This window comes from Lingula anatina, chromosome 1 (assembly GCF_051362555.1).
Source record: "Lingula anatina isolate TDL-2025a chromosome 1, LinAna3.0, whole genome shotgun sequence".
Classification (NCBI taxonomy): domain Eukaryota; kingdom Metazoa; phylum Brachiopoda; class Lingulata; order Lingulida; family Lingulidae; genus Lingula; species Lingula anatina.
This window is the reverse complement of record NC_141767.1, coordinates 56,354,609-56,377,814: the sequence shown is the minus strand read 5'-3', so window position 1 is coordinate 56,377,814 and position 23,206 is coordinate 56,354,609. Positions and strand designations below refer to the sequence as shown.

Here is a 23,206-nt window from a genome sequence, read left to right as displayed (position 1 = left end):
GATGTTTTATTGCATGTTTTAATGTCAGCGTTTTTTTAACTGCACACTTCAAGCTATTGGTCTGATTTGACACATTTGTGCTTTTATATTGTATTTAATATGTTAGAACTTTTGGTCATGAGCAGGCAAATCACATTGCTGTTTGTTATCTTTGAAAACCTCTTCAAACCTTAATTTCCTATTGTCAACCTTACATTTATTTACCTTCAACTTTGGGTTTCAGGTTGACTTGGTGTTAAATGTTTGAGTGAATCTTGAATGTTTATGCCATACACTGTTCATCTAATTCCTACAACACCTACTGCATGCCTTAAAGGGACACTCCATGAGATTTTCCCGCCAAAATAGATTTTTCTGCACTTGGATTCGGTGTTTTTTTTATTTTAGGTTTAATACTTTAGTTGAAATGACTGGCTAGTCATTATAAACTTCATCTGCCATCATGGGCATTGCCTTGTTTCGTACTGTTTTGAATAAAAGAGGTAAATCAGGAATGATGGAAAAATTATTGAAAATACAAAACCCATTTCCAGGGAGTATTTCACACCAGTACTTTACCCCTCTATTGTTTTACTTAATGCAAGGTGTATACATGATCAGTCTAATGCTGAAATACTACCTGATTGGTTGAAAGTTTTTAACTACTATCTGTTTGTATTTTTGCAGCACTTAGATGTCTAAATTCCAAATTGGTTTGTTTCATTTTAAAATTGAGAAACAATTTTCGATTTTTTTGTCTTTAGTATATATATATATTGCAACTGCTCCACGGCAACTGAAAATAAATGAGACCTGTAAGTGTTATATCCTTCAAAATGTTTCAGTTTTTAAAATCAACATTTAAGAAAAATTAAGACTAAAGAACATTTTTTTTTCTTTTACAAATATAAAGTTACTGTATGAGGCTTACCGGATACAGATTCTTCATAACAGATGTTTAATCTGGGGATAAAGTACCTCTTCACTTTTAACTTCTGCATCTATGATGTAAAAATAGCTCCCAAAGTTTTAGATAACATGGTGCATGAGTGCTAGAACCAAAAAACTTGCCTTTGATGATTTTTTCACATAAGTGCATAGTGCTTAATTGTGTTAAATGTTAAATCAAGAATTTTCAAACGTAGGAAATACTTTGATTTAATGTGTTAATGTGCCACTATCATTTGTAAACTATAAAGAATGATTAGTACTTGTTTGTTGTAAACTCTTCACACTGTGAACCTTCCAGTGTTTCCTGAAGTGTTTTTCTTGTTACTGAACAGCCATTAAATAACTCTGCTGGAGTGAAAACAGCCATTATAAAAATGTCACATATATAAGTGATGTTTAGGCAAATTCTGTCTGTTAACTTTTAGTGTGAGGTGCTTGTATTCTGATGGTGAAGTGACAAAATTGACACAAAGCTGTTTAAATTTTGAAAAAAAAAAAAAAGAAGAAAATCATTTTCTGTGCTAAGTGAATTAAGCAAACTGTATGCATGCAGTCCTAATGTAGAAAGCTTGACTACAGTTTGTTTTGTTTTGTTTTGAATTAAGTTCTTTTTCTTTACTTGATTAAATATCAGCTACATTTAACTTTTTTGGGGAAAACAAAATATAATTGACTTGAGAAGCTGGTGGCTTGAGAGACCATGTGCTCTTTATTCTGTCTTTACTAACTCAAGTGTATAATTGATGACGTAAACTTTACATATAAGATATAAAATACACCTTAACTTCTAAACTTCTACATTACACAAAAGATTTTTATCCAGATGCTGGCCTCATATTAAATGATAAAATGAAATTAATGTATGACCTTAGATTTTTAATTTTTGTCAGTTCCAGGAAAGACAGCCATCCTTGCCCCAATCCTATTGTTAATGGCTGCCGCTGGGTACGTAATGAGCCTAAGGAGAGAATGGGCTGGATGTTTGAACCAAATCAGCTATATCAGTTTGTGCTGGTGGTCAACAACAGCTATGGACAGCTTGAGGTTCAGCATCGACTAGATGTGGGAAAACTGAGTAAGTTTTGGTGTATACAAGTTTTTGAACATGCAGCCCAAAACCCAGTTATGATAATCCAAAGTAAAGTGGCAGGTCTCGTACTTTTTATAATATAGGCAAATATAGTTATTATGAACAAAAAGACAAAATTATTGTAGAATGTGTAACAGGAAAAGGCGGGTAATATAGTGTAATGTCCATGTTTTTAATAGTAGATATTTAAAAATTGGTGGTATTTTTACAGTTAATCATTATGTAATGTTGACAAAGAATTGACAAAAAACCTACTTTGTGCACTGCCACCATTAGGATTATGGAAAGAAAACTGTTACTTTTTTACTATTTTTTCAACTAGTCTTACAAGAATGATTCTTAGGATTGACATACAGCTCATATTAGAAAACCAGCTCTATTGGATTATCATTTTTATTAAATTTATGCATTTTTGTGAAATTTTCATTTTTCTCATTCTGGCTTTTTCTAAGTATAAACTTGAACTCTGATGGGCCTGAACCTTATGCTTTTATTTTTGTCGGTATAACCTGTTGTACAAAATTAAAATTTGATGTTGACTGTGCAGTTAAACATAATGTTTTATTGCATCAGAATTGGTAGTCTCCTATTTTGTGCATTATTGTTTTGTGCTTTTCTTAAGGTGTGACTTATGGGCCTGAAGACCTTTGAGAGGGTCAGTCTGTAAATTTCCCTTGGGTATCACTAGGCTAAGTTCAGAGTTATAAAGTCATTTGCCTAATTAATAGGCCATTAAATGAGATTACATAAAGCACACTTGTTGATATTTCCCTGTAAACTCCCAAAGGTTAAGCTCTCTGCTAGATTAATAATAAGGAAGCAGTGATAATTATGCAGGTAAATTTTGTTTAATATTGCAAATAAGTTTTTAATATATATATAAATATCAAACTCAAAGATTAAAAGTTTGAATAGCAGCTTCATTGGAATTATATTTACCTCTGCCATGTTTTCACCCCTGTTTGTCTGTCATCAACATAACTCAAAAAGTTATGGACCGATTTTGATGCAATTTTCAGGAACTGTCAGAAGTGGGTCAAGGAGGACTATGATTAGTTTTTGGTGGTGGTTCGGATCAATAATCAATCAATAATCAATAATAATCAAAAATTGCTGCCTTGGCAGAGGTCTGCACTCTCGGAGTGCTTTCCTAGTTGTGTTATGTTATGTTTAATTTTTTCTCAAACACTGGCATTTATGACTTTTAACTCCCACCCGCCTGAGGCTCTGCACATTTTCTGTATTTCCACATAAGCAGTTGTATTGGTTTTTATGTCTTTAAACATTATGTAATATTATTTTATGCACTGTCATCATTTTTCAAATATTGGGACTTTCATCATGTGAATTTGAACTCTTATGGTCCTGAAACTGTAATCTTATTGAAGGGGTGGATTGAGACCATCTTCTGGGTCTTCCGGAAGACGGGCAGGTTTTTAAGTTTATATTGACCAGTATCTATTTTTTTCTGTTGGAAGACCATCAAAATGGAGGATGGATCAACATAGATACTTTGGAATACTGTCAGAAAATATCTCTGGGTTGGCTCCTGTTATTGACCATGTTACCTGTTGTGCATGATTAAAATTCAGTGTTGACTGACAGTGCTATTATAGGCATTATTTATTATTGCATCAAAATTGACAAAATGACCTATTTTGCATCTTTATTTTCTGTTTTTTTTTGTGTGTGTGTGTACATTTGACAGCTTTGCTGCCTTGTTATGAAAGTTATTAAAAATCTTTTGTTTTTGCATTTTGTCTTTCTGATTTTTGTGCAATGTTTGGCCCATACCATGTTTTTTACTTCACATTTACAGATTGGCTTTGGTAAAAATACATGTTTCTTTTATTCATAATCCTGTTGTCTAGTGTTTTCTATTATCCAGTATATTGCCAATATGTAAGGGGTTGTGGCATGTTAAACTTGGATCACATTTTGTTTTACTTGTTAACTTGAATATTGTACTTGCAGCTTTTTTTTCTTATGAACTGAAATGTGAAATAAGAGCAAAGAACTGTATCTATACACATGCTTCAGATAGAGAATCAATGTGTGAAATAACAAGCTCAGTACAAGAGGTGTAGTCATGGTTTGGAAGTATCAGTAATCATTGCAAATTTGGATTGTTTCTGTGTTTACTGGGATGGTCTTGTTTATGTTGAAATATAGCAATTTGAGTTACTTTTTTCTGTTGAATATCTGTATTTTTGTCAGCTTTTCTGTCTAGTTTTATGGATAATGTTAGAATCCAATTATGTTTCATTTTTCAGTTAAACCATCTAAAGTGCTGAACTTGAAAGCAGTTTCAGAATCCAGAAAGATATCACTAACTTGGGAAAAGCCACAAATGGAGTTGGCAACACTCCTCAGTTTCAACTTCAGGATCTCTTATACTGGGCATGCAAACTGGCTTCCCAGGACATCTAATGTAGGTTATAATGGAGTATATTACCTCTGGGTTAAATTGAGTGGATTTTAGGTAGTATTATTAATATTATTGAATAGATAATTATAATATGCACATTCAATTAGTGGGAAATTTATAGCAATATTTCATGATACACCATCTACACATGCTAACTGATAATTTACAAGAAATATACATAACTTGTAAGTGTGTTTGATTATTAGTTTTGAATTGCCTCCTTCCATTTTATTGGAGAGCTGAAAAATTTAACTAAATTTTTTGTGATAAACAGGTTTTAACAGTGAATACTACCAGTGTGGTTATCCGCAACTTGTTCCCTGCTGTGAGGTACACTATCCTTGTAATAGCAGTGCCATCTTGTGGGGGATATGACAGTGATGAGGCCATACTCAGTGCAGTCACACTAGATGAAGGCCAGTTGATTTGTTTACACTATGCATTTTACCTACAGGAAAGACTTCAGTGAAACTATGTGGACACATTTTACAATCTTCACTTGCTGGCATTAATTACTGGTCTTAATAGAATGTACATTTATAATATGTAAAAAAATATTCAGTAGTAATTTATTCAAAGGCTTAGTTTAAAATATCTTATTTTGGTGAAAAAGGTTTCAAATTGTTCAGTGATGTAGTACAGAAATTAAGTCAAGTTTACTTAGGATGCAGTTTCCAGTTTGTCCAACTTCTAGTATAAACACCAAATCTTTTAATAAAGAAGTAAAACAAAAAATGATTCACAAATTATTTAGAAAACTTCACAGTGTCACAAGATCAACAACCTAATGTCTGTGCATGCTTGACTTTTGAGATACGAGGCGTTAGGGTCACCAAAACTGACCTGTGCTGGTCTTTTCTCTATAGCTCCAACTGAGCCACCTGTAGTTAATTCTGGGAGTTACAGCAACACCAGATGTGGTGCCAAGTGCAGACACATAACTTTTTTTTGGAAGGTAAACTCTTTCAGGAATTTATAATAGAAGTTTGTGTTTTAAATCACCTTGAGGAGCCAAATGAGTGCAGTGAAACTGAAGATGACATTATGTGTCAGAACAAACTATGTGTAAACATTGGTTTAAATTGGCACTTGCTGTTAAGTTGCAGTGAAATGTATGGATAATTGTGAATGGTGTGGGCAAAATAGACCAGCCTTTTAGTAAATCAGAGCAAAATGTGACTTTCATGACTTAATTTAATAGCTTGCATGACTTCTGATAGACATTTGATGGATGGAATTGTCATTCTAGTACTTGAATTGTTAAAAAAACACTTTTGGTTGACTAGTTTTCATGTGAACTTCCCGGTGATCGTTCCAAAGGAAACAAGGCATTGCATAACTGTGTGTTTTTATAACTGATTTAAATTGACCTATCCCCATATTTTGCTGTTTTTCCAAACAGCAAAATTTACATTAGCCTTATGGCAATGCTTGTTACATGTTTTGAAATCAACAGTCATCAAATTTTTCAGTTAATGAAGTAATGATGTGTGATTTTACCAAAAAATGTCATTTAAAAAACAGAATAGCCATAGTTGTCAAAAAGAAAGTAAACATATCTCTATTCTGAATTCAGAGAATGGAAGAACAGTACACAAACAGGATAATTAGGTATACCTTAGAGTTGTATCCAGGAAACATCACCTTGAAAGTTTTTGGGAGTGGTGCTCAAGCCACTGTAAAGCACCTATCCACGGAGCTGCACTACACTGTACTGCTGAAGGCTTGGACCAAGGCAGGACCTTCACCACAGGCATCATGGGCTGTTCTACCTCTGAGGAGAAGTAAGTATATTGAAATATATAATATACATGTATATATTTTTTCATAGAAATTGAAAGGAAGATAATGGATATCTTTTTCACTTAACCAGTTCACTGTACTAACAATAATGGTAACTATTTACATATATATGTAACAAATTAAATTTTTCTTTTCATTCTGGTGCTTTCTGCAGATATTTATTGAATCGATCTGCCATTCTTTGTAATTGTCTGTCTATATACTAAGGTGATCGTTCCAAAGAGAGAGAGAGAGAGAGAGAGAGAGACACCTCAAGTTGAAAAGTTATCCATACATGTATCTCTCAAGTTTCTTTAGTTTATCTTGAGTTTAAGCATTTTAATTAAAATTACCTTATAAAAATTTGACATTTCTGAATATTTCAAACATTTTTTCAGATTCTCTGCACGTGAAGAACATAGCATCTATGTTGAAGAATGGCAGTGTTATGTTGAGATGGTCCCCCACTGTAGGAAACGTGACTGTATATTGGTGCAGAGGGGGAGCGGACCACATGTGTAAAGTATGTTGGTTGGTTAACACAAATTGTATAGATTAAGCGTAATCTCAGTCCTGGTTGTTGATTCAATAATACTGTTTACAATTTACAATTAAAAGAATTTCAACATTAAAAATCAAATAACTGGAGTTTTGAGACTAAATTAAATATTTGGAATTATCAGCATTCACAGCAAAAGGCAAAATGTATATCCTGTTTTGACAGAAAAATTGAAAAAAGAAAATAATCACTATTTTCAAACAGTGTTTCTTTTTTTATCATGAGCCTAGCTATGTTAATAGCAACCATCTGAAAAAGTTTTAAAAATTAGACTGATGGCAACAAGTTACTTTAATAATAAAAGAAATAGAGATGTTGCCCAATTCATTACCTTTGTAATATTAATCAGATAAATTCAATTATAATTGGAATTTTAAAAAGAGAAGTCACTATTTTTATTTTTCTTTAAACAACACAATTGTTTTTGCAAACATTCCCATTGTGTTCTATGTGTTAGATAATATTGTTATAGGAAGAAATGAGTTGGGCAACACTGCCTGCCTCAAGGGGCCATTATGAAGTTCCACTGGATACCAAAGTCCCTGATGATATCCTGTATGCTGCATCACTTGAGAGGGCAGGAAGAAGTGCAGGGTTACAGTGGACAGATTGTCTGTATCATTATATGGCAGGTACATTTTACCAACTGCATGTATGCCTTTCTGGTAGAAAAAAGGAACAGATTAAACATATAATGCATCAGTGTAAACCTCTGAATATTTGAAATAGTTGTGGGCCACTTATTAAAATCTTAAGACTGGGAATCTGGTACACTATCCCTGTTAAAATGAAATGTCTAAATTCTTATTGATTATCACAGTTAGGTAATGGATTGGGAAACAAATTTTTCTTGTGACTAACATTTTTTAAAATTATATCAACACTTGCCTTTTGCCAGTTCCTTCCTCAAGTCCACAACTGAAGGTTTGGGGGAGCCACATGCCTGGCCAGTTGTATCTGGAATGGAAACTTCCATCTTGTCAGGAGTTGGGACATGCTCAGTTGACTGGGTATAATCTTCAATATGGAATCAAAGATAGGAGTATGTGTGGTATGTTACATCATCTTTAGGGATTAGACTGTACATAGAGCTGATTGTTTTACTTGTAAATCAACAAATTATATTCTGTAAAGAAAACATGATTTCAAAAAGTATCATGTATAGAGAAAGTAATACTTTTCCAGTAACAACCAAAATTATTCAAAATTTATTTCATTGTTTTACAACACTTAAAGATGTGAACCAAAGGCAGTATTCAGAATTCCTTAAACATCACTAACATAACATCAATTTTGGATATGAAATCTATCAGTTTTATTGGAATTTAGGTGGTAATAACAGCACTCACTCATTTGAAGAATATCTTATAAAAATCCTTGAGAACCATTCCAGATTTGACTAAGTGGACAACTGTTAAGGTACTGTCAGAATTGACTACCTCATATATCCTGAGAGGTTTGTCTCCTAAGCAGTCCTACTGTGTCAGAATACAAGCAGTCTCGGAGGCTGGGAAAGGTCCTTTTAGCCGGCCCCCTCAGAAGGCTATGACCATGGGTAAATTAAATGGATTTTGCATAACTTTCTTTAAACCTTGTTGATAAAAGAAAAGCTGCACAAGTTTCCAAGTCTCCCCTTTTTTTTGTTAGAGGAAGGTCCAGCATGCATTATATGCATATTGTATGCCTTAAACTGATTCAGTTTTTTTTACCTAGGTCTGACCAATTCAGAGATAGGTGGACTTGCAGGGGGAACTATTGTAGCCATCACCATGGTGGGGATTGGGATTTACTCATGTTTTAGGTGATGCTGGGAAAAAGGGGAAAATGCAGCTTGCCATAATTTTACTATTGATAATATTTATGTTTAAATGTATTTTTAAATTCAGGTGTTAAAAATCATGTTACCATCATTAAAAAATAAAGTTCACAAGAATACATCAGTCTTATAGTTATCCCAATTTATGGGGGGGGGGGGGGGGGGCAGATTTTCCATCAGTGCATTGTACAAAAAATGTTAATATTTATCTTTAATTCAATTTTATTTATTTATTTATTTTTTTTTTTTTTTTGCTGATTATATCTAGGTACTGGCATCATTGTTTCAAGTATGTGTATTCTAAGATTGTGATAACATTGCCAGATGATCCAATAGAACCTGTGGAATTATGTTTAAAAGAAAATGAGGTAAATACTTTTGTAAATATTTATAGTGAGAAATGCTTTTTAATCTAATTAAAAATGTTTGTAAAGTACATGGACAAAATAACTCTTGTTTTTAGGTCCAAGTATAAAATATGACTAAACCTTATAACAGAGTTGAAAATGAGTGAGTTAACAAAATTTCATCTCTATCTTCTATAGGTGGCAAGCCCTTTCTACCTCTCACAGGAAGATAATACCAAATATTTCTTACTGGACAGGAAACAAATTCGCCCAGATTCAGGTTGTGGCATTCCCTCCTCTCCAGACTTACTGAAAGAGAAAATGTTTGATTTTGATGATGCTACAATTAACAGTGACAGTGTGTTCTTTGCTTTCACACTGAAGAATGCTGAGCAAGGGAAGTGTAATAAAGAGAAAGCATCTTTTGATGGAGAAATGAAAAAATATGGACAAGATTCTGAGGTAATCTCCATTTGTACCATTAAATTGTAATATTAACAAGGAATATTAACGTAATCTAAATTGAATTGAATTACTGTATGTTTTCCAGTATTTTTCATTGTCACCTTTGTTAGGGTCTATTCCCACAACTTTAGATCGATCTATCACCGCAGGGAGTCTCACCAGACTACCGTCAGATAATCCCCCTTAAAGGGATAATAACTCTTCGTATGAGATCTATATTTCACAATAAAAACATTGTGAATAACTCATAGAAATATAATATATTCTGTTTTACGACAAAAACAGCAGTTATAGCTATTATTCTGATATCTGAGCTTGTCTTTAGATCACGTGACCTCCATTGATGGCTATACTCTGTTATTATCTCTTTTAAGAGATTTTAACAAAAAAACGAAACCTTTTAGAAAAAAACCAGGGACTAACTTTGAATGTAAAAATGGATTCATTAACCACTGGTAAGTATGGGAAAATTGTTGTTTACTCCAGGAAAATTCATTTTTTGGCCAAAACGAAGAGTTATTATCCCTTTAAGTGTCCGTCCCCGCCCACTACAAGCCGTAAGGGGCAATTAACTTTCGTGTCCGCCTGGCTGACAGCTATTCAGCGCAAACCCCCAGGGAGTTAGGTCGATCCAAAGTAGGTCGATCTAATCTATGGAAATGGGGTGTTAGTCTTACTACACATGAAGAGACTTCATTTCTTGTATCATGGCATGGCACAAAACATATGCCTGTGGTTTTATTCCTTGCAGAACCCTGCCCTCCAAGTGATCAGGCAGACCAGTGTGGACAGTGGACATGTGAGTGAAGAAACTTTTCCTTCAAGGCAAAATAGCACTTATGGTATACCATACCATGTGTACTCTAAGGAGAGCAGTTCATCTGGCAACCCTGACACTTTGATGGTTGTTGAGGCCAAGTCAGACGAGAATATTAATGATTTGAATTCTGATCAGTTTGATGAAAGGTGAGGGTTTATTTAGGAACAACCAATACACTTAATATATCGTAGTTTGGATTAGATATTAAGTTATACTTTTCATCAGTTACCCATTTGGTATTTTGTGTACAACTGGTTAATGCACAATTATATAAAATGACACTTAAATATGCCTGAATGGGATGAAGAAAAGAGAGGAGAAACATCATACATTTCAGTAAGTTTTATTGTTTGTTCCAGTAATAAGCAGCTGATCTCAAACACACGAGCTGAAGCTGCAGTCAATGAGAGTATCCCAACAAAGGCACACAATGACTATTACAGCAAATTTGCATTCAAACCAGAGCTGACTTTGGCCCTTGGGCAGACAGTTCAAAAAATAAAAAAGGATGAAGAAACTCAGATTTGTGAAGACCCTCTGCAGCAGCTACCATTAATAAATTACAAGAAGAGTGCACATGTACATGTATGTTCTCAGACACTATTGCATGAAGAAGATATGAATACAAATGGCAAAAGCCAACAGTCATGTTATCTTGAAGGGCAGGCACTACCACCAGTGACAGTAACATCCTACATACAGCTCGAAGAATTACAGTGACATTTATACTGGGTGATGTAAATATACTAAAAAAAAAAAAAAAAAAAAAAAAAATGCAAGTTTTTGTTTTGACCTCAGTGCTTTAAGGATATCATCAGCCTTTGTCCACAGCCTTACATTATATATTCTTTTGGGTAATAGATAAGTATTCTGTGTTCAGTGACTAAATTAATTAACATTTACACATGCCATCTTACAGGTGACGTCATAATTGTGATTTTGGGGTAAAAACTAAAAAATCGGTTTCTAAAATTTCACCCCCCCCCACCCACGAACACTGTTTCAATGCCGATTTAATGACACCACTAAGTACTCCAGAATACTGCCAGCATTTTTCTTTTAAGTCTTGGTTCAGATTTTATTGTTGATAAAGCAAAATAATGTATTTCTTTAATGCAAATCTGTAATAAGGGTCTCATAACTCTTAAACAAAAACATTTAAACCAAAATGATCTCACGGGATTGTAGCCCTTACACCCATGGTCAACTCTGCCAACTTTTGTGATAAAATCTTGTTCAGGGATGAAGTTACACCCCATACCGTTTGCTATCTCCCCTCAAATTTTCTTTTTGAATCAGCACAAAGATAATTAGGTGCAAGGAAAAACTCATTTTCAGTATCTGGATGATAATAAAGGGTCACAATACCCTTAAAATGCTCAAATGTGCACATGTTAGTATGGTCACTGTATTCAGTAACAGTGCAACATTTCAATCCTACAATAGAATGATTCCAGACATTGGTTGGCTTTAGATTTTCAGACATCTGGATACAAATTGGGACAAGTCTTACATAATTCAGTTGTCTACAATCAATGCTAGTGGACACTGGAATCAGAAATCCAAGTTTATGAGATTGCATTCCATGCTGATATTATACCACAGTGTCTGATCTGGACAGTGGATGTGCCATTGGCATAGTGATGTGGTTTGGTTGGGCATGTGTGGCTGTTTCCAGACAGAACTTGTGATGATTGTGGCAATCAAGCATCAACACCCAACATTACACTTGCCCTAGCAGGAGCGCCTGAGCATGTCTGGGATGAACTGGGCAGACTACTTCTTAAATGCCAGCCACAACGTACCACCATCATACAGTTAAGAGCTGCACTGGTGGAAGAATAGACTCATAAAACCATAGACAAACAGAAAAAAAGTCTTGCGTTTCTTTTTTTTGCTAGTATATTGATACACATTTGCTAAATAAATGTTCAGTTTTGTTGCAAAGTTTACAGGACTGTCACTATGAATAAAAATAAAGTGTGTTTATTTATAAATCAAACTTTATCAATAAAACTAAATGTTCTATCACCTTGTAAAATGTGGACAGTTGAAAAATCATGCAATAGTTAAAATTACATTTGCTCAAGTTCTTTGGATGCTTACAAATGGACTTAATATCTAAAATGAAAAAGAGTGAAAAATGTGGTTTTAGCGCTGTTAATGGAAATGCATTACATTTAATGCATGCTGTTACAGCCTAGCCTGTGACATTGAGCAGATGCAAGATGTCTACAAATTCAGAAGAAATATTTGGTTATGGAGTGTATTGCTTTTTACTGGCTGCTATCGATAGTGAAGAGGCCTTCACACCCTCTTGAACCTAATGCTTTAATTGTATCAGTGATTAAGATTCATTATTTTAGTTTAAATTGCTAATAGTCATATCTGTGCTATGAGGAAACAGCAAATGAAAGTGGCAAGTCATTAAAGTCCTGGCAGCAGCATGTAAAAATTTTTAAATAGGTAGTGCAGTAACTAGATAACATGAGGACTCTTTCTACAATTATGTTACATCTTGTAAAGTTTGCATATCAATTATGAAAAAGTCATGAATAAGATTATAAGATGTACTTTAATTGCAAATAAACTTTTTACACTGTACATTGGTTTGTGGCCTAATAAATACACATGCGATATGCACATTGTAAATGAAGAACTACCAATGATGGGATTATGCTTGGCAATAATTGGTAATCACAAACAAACTGTAACACTGGTCTTCAAATTCAGATATTTACTGAAAATAAATTTAAAGAAATAAAAGCAACAGATTACTTTTTTTCTCAAAAAGTAAAGCAAGGTCAACATAAATAGTCGCATGTAAAATGCTGGGAGACCCAGTACTACAATATTTTTAATCGCAGATTAAAGCAACAAATTGATCTCTCTGAGATTTATACAAAAGTGTTATTTATAATGGAAAACTACACGCTATAGGTAATGATTACACCAATGAGAAAAATGCCACAGATAGTACGGAAGACATCGGGTACGAGATTTTTTACAAATACCAATTATATGCTTTTTTTTTATTGGCAAATTTGTAAATCTATCTTTCAATATTCTGAAAAATAAATAAATGAATAATATAGATTAAAATGTAAGGGATTAAGACAGGAAAACCTGTTGTTCAAGGCCACTTTTCAACTTTCAGATTTACCATTTACAGAGAAACATGGTCTTTGATTGTCTTAAGCTCTCACTTTTTCTCTGCTCAAAAACCAGGTACCATCACGAGTTCCTCTGTTAGAACCTTGTAATTGCAATAGTTCTTATTCATTTCACACTCATCCATCCAAGACAAAGCATAATGTAAGAAACTATTCACCTGCCAGCTTTGGGACATAATTATTTAGTGTAGACTGAATATTCATTATCCAGTGTACCATGCTGCTGATAAATATAGCTCCAATCAAAACCAAAAATTTTCATGCCTCAAATAAATAAATAAATAAGTAAATAAATAAACATTGTTCAATATATAGCACTTGCTCACACATAAAATCCATTTCTGTTCCACTTTTTCCAGCAAATCTGATTACAACATAGAAAGACAGCCAAGCTCTTTGTTGGAATTTAGATCCCATGCCTCCAATGATGCCAATCTCTCCCTTTGTACCATTAAAGTTGTAATTTCACTTTCAACAATGGAGAATTGATGGTAGAATGTATATATTGTCCAAGCTTATAAGTACAGAGAGGAAGGAGCAGTTTCAGCTAGTGTCTGTGTGGTCAATATTCCTCCTCTCCTGCTTCACCCTCTGGAGGTGCAAACCCATCCTGAAGAATGGAACATACTGTTTGATATACAGATATTACATGGATAGAAAGATTTTTTCCTTAGCAATCAGGACAAAAAATTTCCAAAGACACAAGGAACAAATTATTGGAACAATACGCTCACTGAAACCAATCTTGGCAGCATTTTCTATACTCTTCCCTTTGTGAGCTTAACCTCTTGTTCTGAACAAAAATGCCATCTCTATTCTTACTGATTTTCTATGCATTATTTAGAATGTTGTATACACAGAATATACATATAAAATGCAATTCAATCTAACTTAATTTTAATATGAATAAGGTTTCCAAGTTTTCAGAACACTAAAATAATGTACAATATAAAGTCGGGCAGATTAAAAATAATAATAATTGGTTTTCTTATGTCAAATTTAAATTCAACAAAAGTCCAGCAGATCTGATAATTTCTTAAACCCCTCCTCTCCAACATTTCTAACTTAGTCTCAACACCCATTTTTCCTCATATTGGCAAGTATCTCTTCCACATTTTCATTTAACTTCTGCCACAAAATATGATCATAATTTAGGCTTCTTGAAAGGGGGGGGTTAAGAGCTGTCAACTTTCTTCTTTTAATTTCAGTTCTGGGACCATCACACTACTATTTTTCAAACGTTTTTTCCTTTTCAGAAAACCATGGACATTTTTGACATGTTTCCAATTTTTTACAAAAACAAAAGTAGAGGGATTTAGCTTTTAAAAAAAACATCCTTTCTTTGGAACTTTGACCTGTGAACTCACCTCAGTCGCATATAAAATATCCATAATATTTTTTACTAAAGGAAGTTCTGCATGCTCCTGACACAACACTTCAATGTCCCTAAGTTTGCCGAAGTAGAAATCTCTCTCCTTTTCTAGGCCTTCGACTGTTGTTTCCAGCTCCTTAATCTGCAAATGTTAGATTGTCTAAATTGAAAGTAACAATATTTAAATAACACGACAATATGGACCATTATCTACATTGAAAATTGCACGGACTTGTCAAACCCTAAATAGAAGTCCAGACAATTTCATTTGAAAATATGTACATGTACAGTAACTATTTAAAGGCAGTATTCAAGTATTTACAATGAAATTACATTCTTAACATGTAACAATCTTGCATGTTTTTACTGGATACCTCATTTTCTAATTCTATTATTTTATGTGACTGATCTCCCATTGCTTTTGGTGCCGTTTTCATTCCTGCAGATGCACCCCTTGCTGGTGTACTTTTCACCACTGTAAATGCAGTAAAAGAGGAATTACATTTCTGATACTGGCAACATTAAATTTTAAATAGGGTATTTCAGATTTCAGCCTGGATATATTTCAACATAACAATTGATTGATAGGCATTTGGTGATCAAATAAATAAATAAATAAATAAATAAATAAATAAATAAATAAATACAGCCTTTTCCTTTATAAAATGTATCTTTATTGACAATGGTCTTCACATGTCAGTGTCTGCATGAGTATTTAACAGGAGAAAGGGTTGGGGCAGGCTAGCACTCCTAAATTTGGAAAACGGAAACCTCTCATCATCTCATAGGACATGCAGCAAATTTGAGATTGAACAGCTTAACCTCTTTTACATATTGTCACCTACCCCCAAGTCATGAAGTCATATAGCAACTTTTACCCTTACTTGACAGCTGCTTCAAAGACCAGAGATTAAACCATTCCAAATTATATTTTGCTACTTCACAGAATCCTACCTCCAACAGGTTTTGTGGGCCTGCTTGCCATAGACCTGGGCATGGCTTTTGCTGGACCTTTTCCTCCTGCACCACCTAGTGGCTCACCTCCACGTTCATTGAGGGCATCATATTCCTGGCCATCATAGTTGGCATCAAAAAACTTCTTAAACCATTGAACAAACTCAAAGTTGTCTTGAAACCTACCCTTGACTAGCTTCTCCACCGGGATGATCTATAACACACAGAATGTCTATTTTTTATGGTACATAAAAAGACATATACTTTCAAATAAGTAATTTCATTACATGCAGGTTTTTTGTCCAACATGCTGAATTTAAGTTTCATAACTAAACTACAGTAGAATTTCCAGTGAAAGTAATTTCAACATACTGCTTAGTAATCAAAGACCTCTCATCATGACATTACAAGGTGACAAGTCCTGACCTGTAAAAGGTAGTTTTCATTTTTTTGTCCTCTCTTATATCTTGCTTATACCAGAAAGAACAATATCCATGAAAAAGGTCATTAATGAATAAAATTAAGAGAATGTGCATTCATGCCTGTGATAGTAAAAAAAGCCAACGTGTAGGTTAACATAAAAACAACTTAAAACACTCATAAAACCAATCTAGAAAGTTTCACAGAAAAAAGAAAAAGTACATTTTAAGTCAAAGATGTATTAATGAGAAATAAGAACTTATAAGAGAAGTCATTGTTTCATAAAATACTAACTGTTAATTGGTTATACTGTATCTTGCATTCACATGGGATTTTATTAGCAACTACTAACTCTACAAAATCAGGGTGCACTGATTAAAAAAAGTGCTAAGCAGTAATAAATTATTTTCTAGTCTATAAGATAATAGATTATCATACTAACAAAAATAAAATTTCAACTACCTGGAAAATTTTGTTTGCCTCATTCAATTATGTCACATATTATAGGACTGTGACATTAATGCAAAATTACAGCACATGCTAACACCAACAACCGAGCAACATCTAAACAAAGCCTGCCCATACAAGGAACAATTTGCTGCATAATGTTAATTTTTGTCACAAGATACATATTGAAAAATACAGAAGAAAAAAAAAACTTAAGGTAAAAATAGGAACAGGGAATACAACAAGGCAGCAAAGCTGTCAAATGTACAGACAAAAAGCGGAAATAACTATGCACAAAATAGGCTACTGTCAATTCTGATGCAAAAGTACATTATGTTAAACTGCAAATTCAACATCAAATTTTAATTATGCTCAACAGGTAATACCAATGTAAGTAAAATGTGTAACAAGCATAAGGCTTCAGGCCCATGGCAGTTCAAGTTCACACTTTGAAAATGTATAACTTCCAGAAAAAGAAGCCAATTAGACTGCTCTTCCAACTCAGGCTGCATTTTAGTCCTGTATTTCTTTTTTGAACGTTTGGCAATCATCAGTAACATGGTTTTCCATAATGGTCATCATGGCAGCAGCACCCAAAATTGTGTTTTCTCTTATTCTGATGCAATATTACATAATGGTTAACAGCATAATGACCGTCAATTTTAAATAATAAAATATACGTATCATGGATTTTCAGAAAATGTGACTAGCATGGGTCTTCAAGCCCATGGAACTTCAAAGTCACACCTTGAAAATGCCAATAAGTGAAAAATTAAATTTTCACAAAAAAAAAAAAAAACTTTAACTAGCAGAAAGAATTACCAAACAGACTGCATTGCCTACTGAAGCTGTATTTAAGTCCCATGTTTCTTTCCTGTAAGTTTGAGAACAGTAAGTGACATGATTTTTCTTAAATGGTCATCATGGGAGCAGTGCCCAAAATATTTTTTTTCCAAATTTTGATGCAATATTACATAACGTTTAACAGCATAATGACCATCAATTTTTAATAATAAAATATTAGTATTATGGATATTCAGAAAATGTGACTAGCAAAGGTCTTCATGCCCATGGAACTTCAAAGTCACAACTTGAAAATGCCAAAATGTAAACAAGACAGCACTGTCCTGAAATGTGTTTATTTTTTCCACTTTTAACAATTTTTTAACATATAACAAAATTAACAATTTACTGCCATTTATATATGATCAACTAAGAAAATTGATGAGATGGGAAAAATATCAATAGAAAAGTGTTTAATGTCCAATTTCCTCCATTCTGAGTTTCTGAACATAGTGAATGATTGAATCTTACAAACTGCAATGATATGAGTTTATTTCCATTTTTGAAACTTTATTACACAATACACGATTACAAGTTTACCATCATTTTTAAGTAATCAACTAACAATGTTGTAAAGATGCAGGAAATGTCAAACAAACACTTTTACATATCTTATTAATTAAATAATGAGACTGTTAACATGCTTAAGAATTGAATCTGAGGAAATGTGAAAAAACAGCATAACTTATAAAATAATGGTCCGATTATGCTGATTTTCGAACTTGACCTGCATTTTAGTAAGATTGATTACTCCTGTGAGTTTCATGACAACAGGCCTATGGGTTTTCCTTGAAATGTGTTAACAGTGTTGCATATATGCTGAAAAGTGAAAAAACAGCATAACTACTAAAATAGTGGCCCGATCATGCTGATTTTCGAACTTGATCTGCGTTTTAGTAAGATTGATTACTCCTGTGAGTTTCGTGACAACAAGCCTAACGGTTTTCCTTGAAATGTGTTTACAAGGTTGCATATATGCTGAAAAGTGAAAAAACAGCATAAATTCTACAATAATGGCCCGATCATGCTGATTTTCGAACTTGACCTGTGTTTTATGAATATTCATCAGCTCTGTAAATATAAAGCCAAAAAGCAAAACTGTCTTCCACTTATGGTGTTAACGCTGAAAGTGCACGGCGACGGCGATGGCGACGACAGACGCGGGTGATGGCAATATGTACAGACACATCTGTGTCTGTACATAAAAAGAAGTGAAGCTTTACTGAGCACTAACTACAGCAGACACAGCACTGAAAAACAAATTATTACAAATGATTAGAAAAACTGTGCACAACAATTATCACCAATTTAGTGAGGCAAGCAGTGGCAGAAAATTGAACCGGGTTGGTGACATCTATCCCTTGGACCCATGCTTTGAACCTAGATACAGGTGAACAATGCTTCTGTTGTATTCATGCATTTTAGATTATAAGTCCTAAAATACACTTGTTGCTTAATAAACTTCCAGCATAAGAGGATGGAATATGGGGTGGTGTCAAAATAATAAAGCGGGGGCTAACATGACTGTTGTTTGGCTTTTTTTTAATTCCAAAATACAGCCTATAATATATAATATTAAGGATAACTCCAGTCTCTCACAAATGTTTCCACACTGTCCAGAGTCCAGAAAGGATGGTGTCCATTGTCACCCAGTCCACTCCCCAGTGCACACCGCACTCACCTTATCAACCCCCGTTTTGGTGAAGGAGGCCTGGAGAGTCTTGAAGTTATTTATATACTCATGTTCTAATTTTGTATTCATTTTGACTTTTCTTAAGGAAATAGAACCTGCAATAGAAGTTGAACAGAAAGGATAACAGTTGAGTATGTCCCTCTGAAGCCTCCCCTCAGTGGATCTGAGACATGCATCCTGCACTGGCAGTCAGCTGTTTAAACATGGATTCAAAGAGAGGGACCACACACTTGACTAACTCCACACTTGACTTTGAGTAAGCAGTGTTTGGAAAGTAAGAGGAGTCCCTCTTGTGTTAACCTTTCTTGTAAGAGGAGTTAGTACCAATAGCGTGCTCCCTCTCTTCTCCCTCCATAACTGATAATATTGTAAATATGTCAACCAGACTGTATTAAATATAGATAATGCCATGGTTGTTTTTTTTACAATACTTTCAGCTGCATGTACATAACAACACAATATCAGCATTAGAGGTTTTGCCAACTGGAGCATTTCAGAAAACATCTCTGTCATAAGGTCAAATTTCCAATTTATTGATGAAATGGCAACCAGAAATCAAAACCTCCAATTTTTTTGTCTTTCTCTCTGGGGGTTTCTCTCGTGGTCCCCTCCAACCCACCTTATCTACCCCCATTTTCCTGAAGCTGTCTTGTAGCACCTTGAAGTTAGCTATTTTCTCGTGCTCCAGTTTGGTGTTCATTTTGACTTTTTTCAAAGAAATAGAGCCTGTAAGGGGAGCGGTCAGCTAGTTAACTGCAAAACCATATTGTTACTATGGCCAATACTTACAATTTTCTCTTTAACAAAGCATCTACACACTTTTTAAACTCGCCATATGGTATTGAATAAGCATCTGAACATAAACATCTAACAAACTCCCCCTTGGGTGTTACCATTCATTGAAAATCTACAAATGGAGTGAAACTTTGAAAAATTGGTAAAGTTGCCATCACTTTAATGGTCAAATTATTATTTGTTTTAAAAATTAGTAAAACAATAACTTACCAGGGAAAAGCATGTGCATAAATTGACAATAGGCTGAACCTATAAAGAGACCAAAATATGTGCATTTAACAAGAGGATGACTATGTTTAATCAATCCACCAGTTGAAGTGTATGTTATATCAATATCTATATTACATTTTGTCTGTTTTACAAGACCTTCAATGACACCATACATTTGGATGACAACAGTGCCTATGAACAGCAAAAAGGGCAACACAGCTCATGTCTTTTTGGACATAAATCCACTGATAAACCAAAAAGAATAAAATGGTTATGATGCATTTGACATATAATATGCACCAAAGTAATTTTCATTGAATCCAGTGTAGGGGGCATTTAATTGTCAAGCAACAGCACTCTGAAGTTACGCAAGAAAATTTTCTATATCACATTTCTTCAATAGTGCAAGTGGATAAGTTGGGATGACCAGTGAATAGGGAAATTCTTATGAAACGTGGTAAAGTTGCATCTAAATGGTTAAAAAAAATAAAATACAACAATAAATAACAATGGACTATATTTATCTACCTGTACACAATTCTTCAATTTTCGAGAAATTGGCATCCAAACTGTCATTTATCCAGGCTATCAAGTCATTTCTGCTCATATTGTCTGATGTGACACTTGTGCTGTACACATTAACCGCCATTTTTTCTGCTGGATCTTTTCCTGAAAATGTGAAAAATCAGATGATCAGTAATTGTGAAGAAAGACTTACCAGAAAAATTTGTTTGAAATGACTGAGCATAACTTACCATTGACATTCTCAAACACATATCTTCCTTTTTTGTAAATGCGTTTTTTTCTTCCTATCCATGACATTTTCTGTTTTGACGATTTATTAGACTTGTACATTTTTTTGCCTTCTCAAATAATATGTAAACATGCTGTTTCAGTTAACTGCAGTGTATGTAATTTTCAAACCTACATTATCACATCCCCTCAAAACAGGCATTACAAACTTAACTGCACATAATAATTCGCTTTCACAACAATTATTTTCTAGCTTCTAGTCATTCCTGCTACATTTCACGACAGCTTGTAGTCAAATGGCCTTCCTAAATAAGTTATAATAACATCTGATTGTAAAACTGATGACATGTTAACCATTACATATATTTAGCAAGTAATAACAAGTTTAAAACTGAAGTTTGAAAGAAATGATCCATTCTAGCAGTAATCAAACTATAGAGTGAAACAAAAAGTAATGCTGCCAGTGGGTAGTCATTCTGGGTGGGAACAAAATAACATCATGTTTAAACTATAAACTCAGATATACCATATCTTTATGGAATGTGTCAATTACTGTACACCTTGCCTAGATTGTAGAGCTACCTTGAGGACAAGAGATGGTCATATATTCCCATGACCCAGTGGTACTGGTAACATGATAATTATATAATCACATTCAATCAATGCTTTTTCCACAAGAAATATCTGCCTAGAGTAAAACGTCCTAAGTTATCTATCAGATAAATGCCTGAGTCAAAAATAAAATTTGGTATACAACAATAATACTTGGCATATAATAATCATGCTGACTAATTACTTGACAGGATTGCCACATGCTGTATATATGCTAATTTTAAGTTGAACTATGTCTGACAGGGACTTGGTAGGGCATGCTATTTTTTTTTTTTGTCTTCAAATATTAATAAAAATTGAGTGACATGCTTCCTCAAGCAGTTTGAGGGGTAAGCAAATAACTTTCATGTGCACTTGGTTGCATTCAAAATGAAGTAAAAAAATCTTCCAGAAGCCAAGTGTTCCCCCTAGCTACCAAAGGAGACGTCACATGTCATTCAGTTAATCTGATTGCATTCAGCAAGAGGCTCTGCAAAGTTGGATGAATCTTCATAGAATGATAGTTTCATGGGAATGTTCCCTATGATGATAGGAGGCTACACAAAATAGAAATAATGATTGTAAGTGGGTCACGTGTGGGTCACTCCCAGCAGACATTGGATGGACTCGAGATGATACACTGTGGAGGAGAAAACAAATGTTTTTAACTGACAATGTTACCCTTTAAACGTCATAAAAAATTATTTCAGGAGATATGTCTAGTGCATGGGTACATGCATAAAATAGCTTCTCTATGATAATCAAAAGAGTTCCCATTCATTCTAGTGACGATGCCTTGAAAGATTGGTTTGCTTTTTTAACAATGTGATTTTGCAACTGAGTAGTAAGAAAAATATTTGAGAGCTCTCATATCAGGGTACAAACTTTCTCATTGTTTTTAACAGTGTGCAGAGTTAGTAGTACAAGTAAAAGGAAATGTGGGGATGACATTGTAGGGGCACTCCCACACAGGAGCAGGTCAGTTTCGCCTTCACTAAAATCACAAAAATAAAAACGCAAGAAATACATGACCTTCTAAGTGTGTTTAAATTGAAAAACAAAAATTGCCTGCCCTAAATGCATGTTGTGAGAGTTAAGATTTTCCGATTGGCACTGATGATTCAGAATTTACACATTATCGACAAGAGTTGTCAATGTCACTCCCTCTGCATTCATTTTCGCCGATTTCAGAGTATGTTAAAATGAAATGGAACATTAAATAAATTTTATAAAACCTTGAAAAACATTTACTTGTAGCGCTGTGATATTATGCTGGCATGGTATATTGAGAGCAATCGGAATACATGTGTGACAAATAAATTCATACAAAAAACGCAGAGATGACTGTGTGAAGTCCGATCCCCAGGAATGAAGTCGCATTTAAAATGCCCAAATGGTGTACAATGTCTTTCACTTTGTGATATTTATTAGGTCACTGTTCTTTCTGTATAAGCATCGGTCATGGGTGACTCTACATTTTTAATTCAACAATGATCTGCAATAAAACTTACCGGCTCGTAAAATTCAATGAGACCTGTGCCAGTCTGTCTGTTCGTCGACGGAAGTCTTTCAAAAAGGTATCATATGACCTAAATTATCCAATCAAATGAAACGTGTACTTTTCTCCACCACATGCCCTCGTTTTCGTTGAACCTCATGATCTCATGTTGGGCTTGGTGGGGTGTCTTCAAACAAAATGATTATTTCGCTTTCCCAAA

General features: G+C 34.1%; 2 protein-coding genes across 6 annotated transcripts in view; one reads left to right on the top strand and one right to left on the bottom strand.

Moving 5' to 3' along the window:
- The window catches only part of LOC106169882 (uncharacterized), a 34,596-nt gene extending 21,755 nt beyond the window's left edge, over window positions 1-12,841 (top strand). For all 3 annotated transcript variants that reach the window (XM_087000766.1, XM_024074585.2, XM_013549521.3), the window contains 14 exons: window positions 1,821-2,005; window positions 4,294-4,451; window positions 4,723-4,864; window positions 5,315-5,403; window positions 6,025-6,232; window positions 6,629-6,753; window positions 7,262-7,421; window positions 7,688-7,840; window positions 8,183-8,344; window positions 8,503-8,590; window positions 8,874-8,973; window positions 9,151-9,414; window positions 10,169-10,383; window positions 10,597-12,841. In XM_087000766.1, coding sequence (XP_086856892.1) covers window positions 1,821-2,005; window positions 4,294-4,451; window positions 4,723-4,864; window positions 5,315-5,403; window positions 6,025-6,232; window positions 6,629-6,753; window positions 7,262-7,421; window positions 7,688-7,840; window positions 8,183-8,344; window positions 8,503-8,590; window positions 8,874-8,973; window positions 9,151-9,414; window positions 10,169-10,383; window positions 10,597-10,957 — 2,410 coding nt within the window. In that variant the 3' untranslated portion in view covers window positions 10,958-12,841. The remainder of the gene's footprint in view (window positions 1-1,820; window positions 2,006-4,293; window positions 4,452-4,722; window positions 4,865-5,314; window positions 5,404-6,024; window positions 6,233-6,628; window positions 6,754-7,261; window positions 7,422-7,687; window positions 7,841-8,182; window positions 8,345-8,502; window positions 8,591-8,873; window positions 8,974-9,150; window positions 9,415-10,168; window positions 10,384-10,596) is intronic.
- Window positions 12,794-23,182, bottom strand: LOC106169913 (microtubule-associated protein RP/EB family member 1). Of its 3 annotated transcripts, none has more exons than XM_013549580.2 (8): window positions 23,000-23,182; window positions 20,673-20,813; window positions 20,145-20,183; window positions 19,759-19,865; window positions 15,737-15,950; window positions 15,157-15,257; window positions 14,778-14,924; window positions 12,794-14,020 (listed from the first exon to the last, which is right to left on the bottom strand). In XM_013549580.2, the coding sequence occupies exons 2-8, from the start codon at window positions 20,791-20,793 to the stop codon at window positions 13,973-13,975; spliced, it is 777 nt and encodes a 258-aa protein (XP_013405034.1). In that variant the 5' UTR covers window positions 20,794-20,813; window positions 23,000-23,182; the 3' UTR covers window positions 12,794-13,972. The 3 variants fall into 3 exon arrangements, with proteins under 3 accessions (XP_013405034.1, XP_013405035.1, XP_086856899.1); XM_013549581.2 differs by lacking the exon at window positions 19,759-19,865 and adding an exon at window positions 19,128-19,234; XM_087000773.1 differs by lacking the exon at window positions 19,759-19,865.
- Between the last annotated feature and the right edge of the window lie 24 nt (window positions 23,183-23,206).

Excerpts from the sequence above, each read along its gene's own strand:
- LOC106169913 (XM_013549580.2), bottom strand. The coding sequence starts at position 20,793 with ATGGCGGTTAATGTGTACAGCACAAGTGTCACATCAGACAATATGAGC. Across the intron at positions 15,951-19,758 it reads GGAAAATGGGGGTAGATAAG|ATCATCCCGGTGGAGAAGCT; the intron begins GTGGGTTGGAGG and ends TGTGTGTTATAG. Across the intron at positions 14,021-14,777 it reads ATATTTTATATGCGACTGAG|GATGGGTTTGCACCTCCAGA; the intron begins GTGAGTTCACAG and ends TCCATTCTTCAG.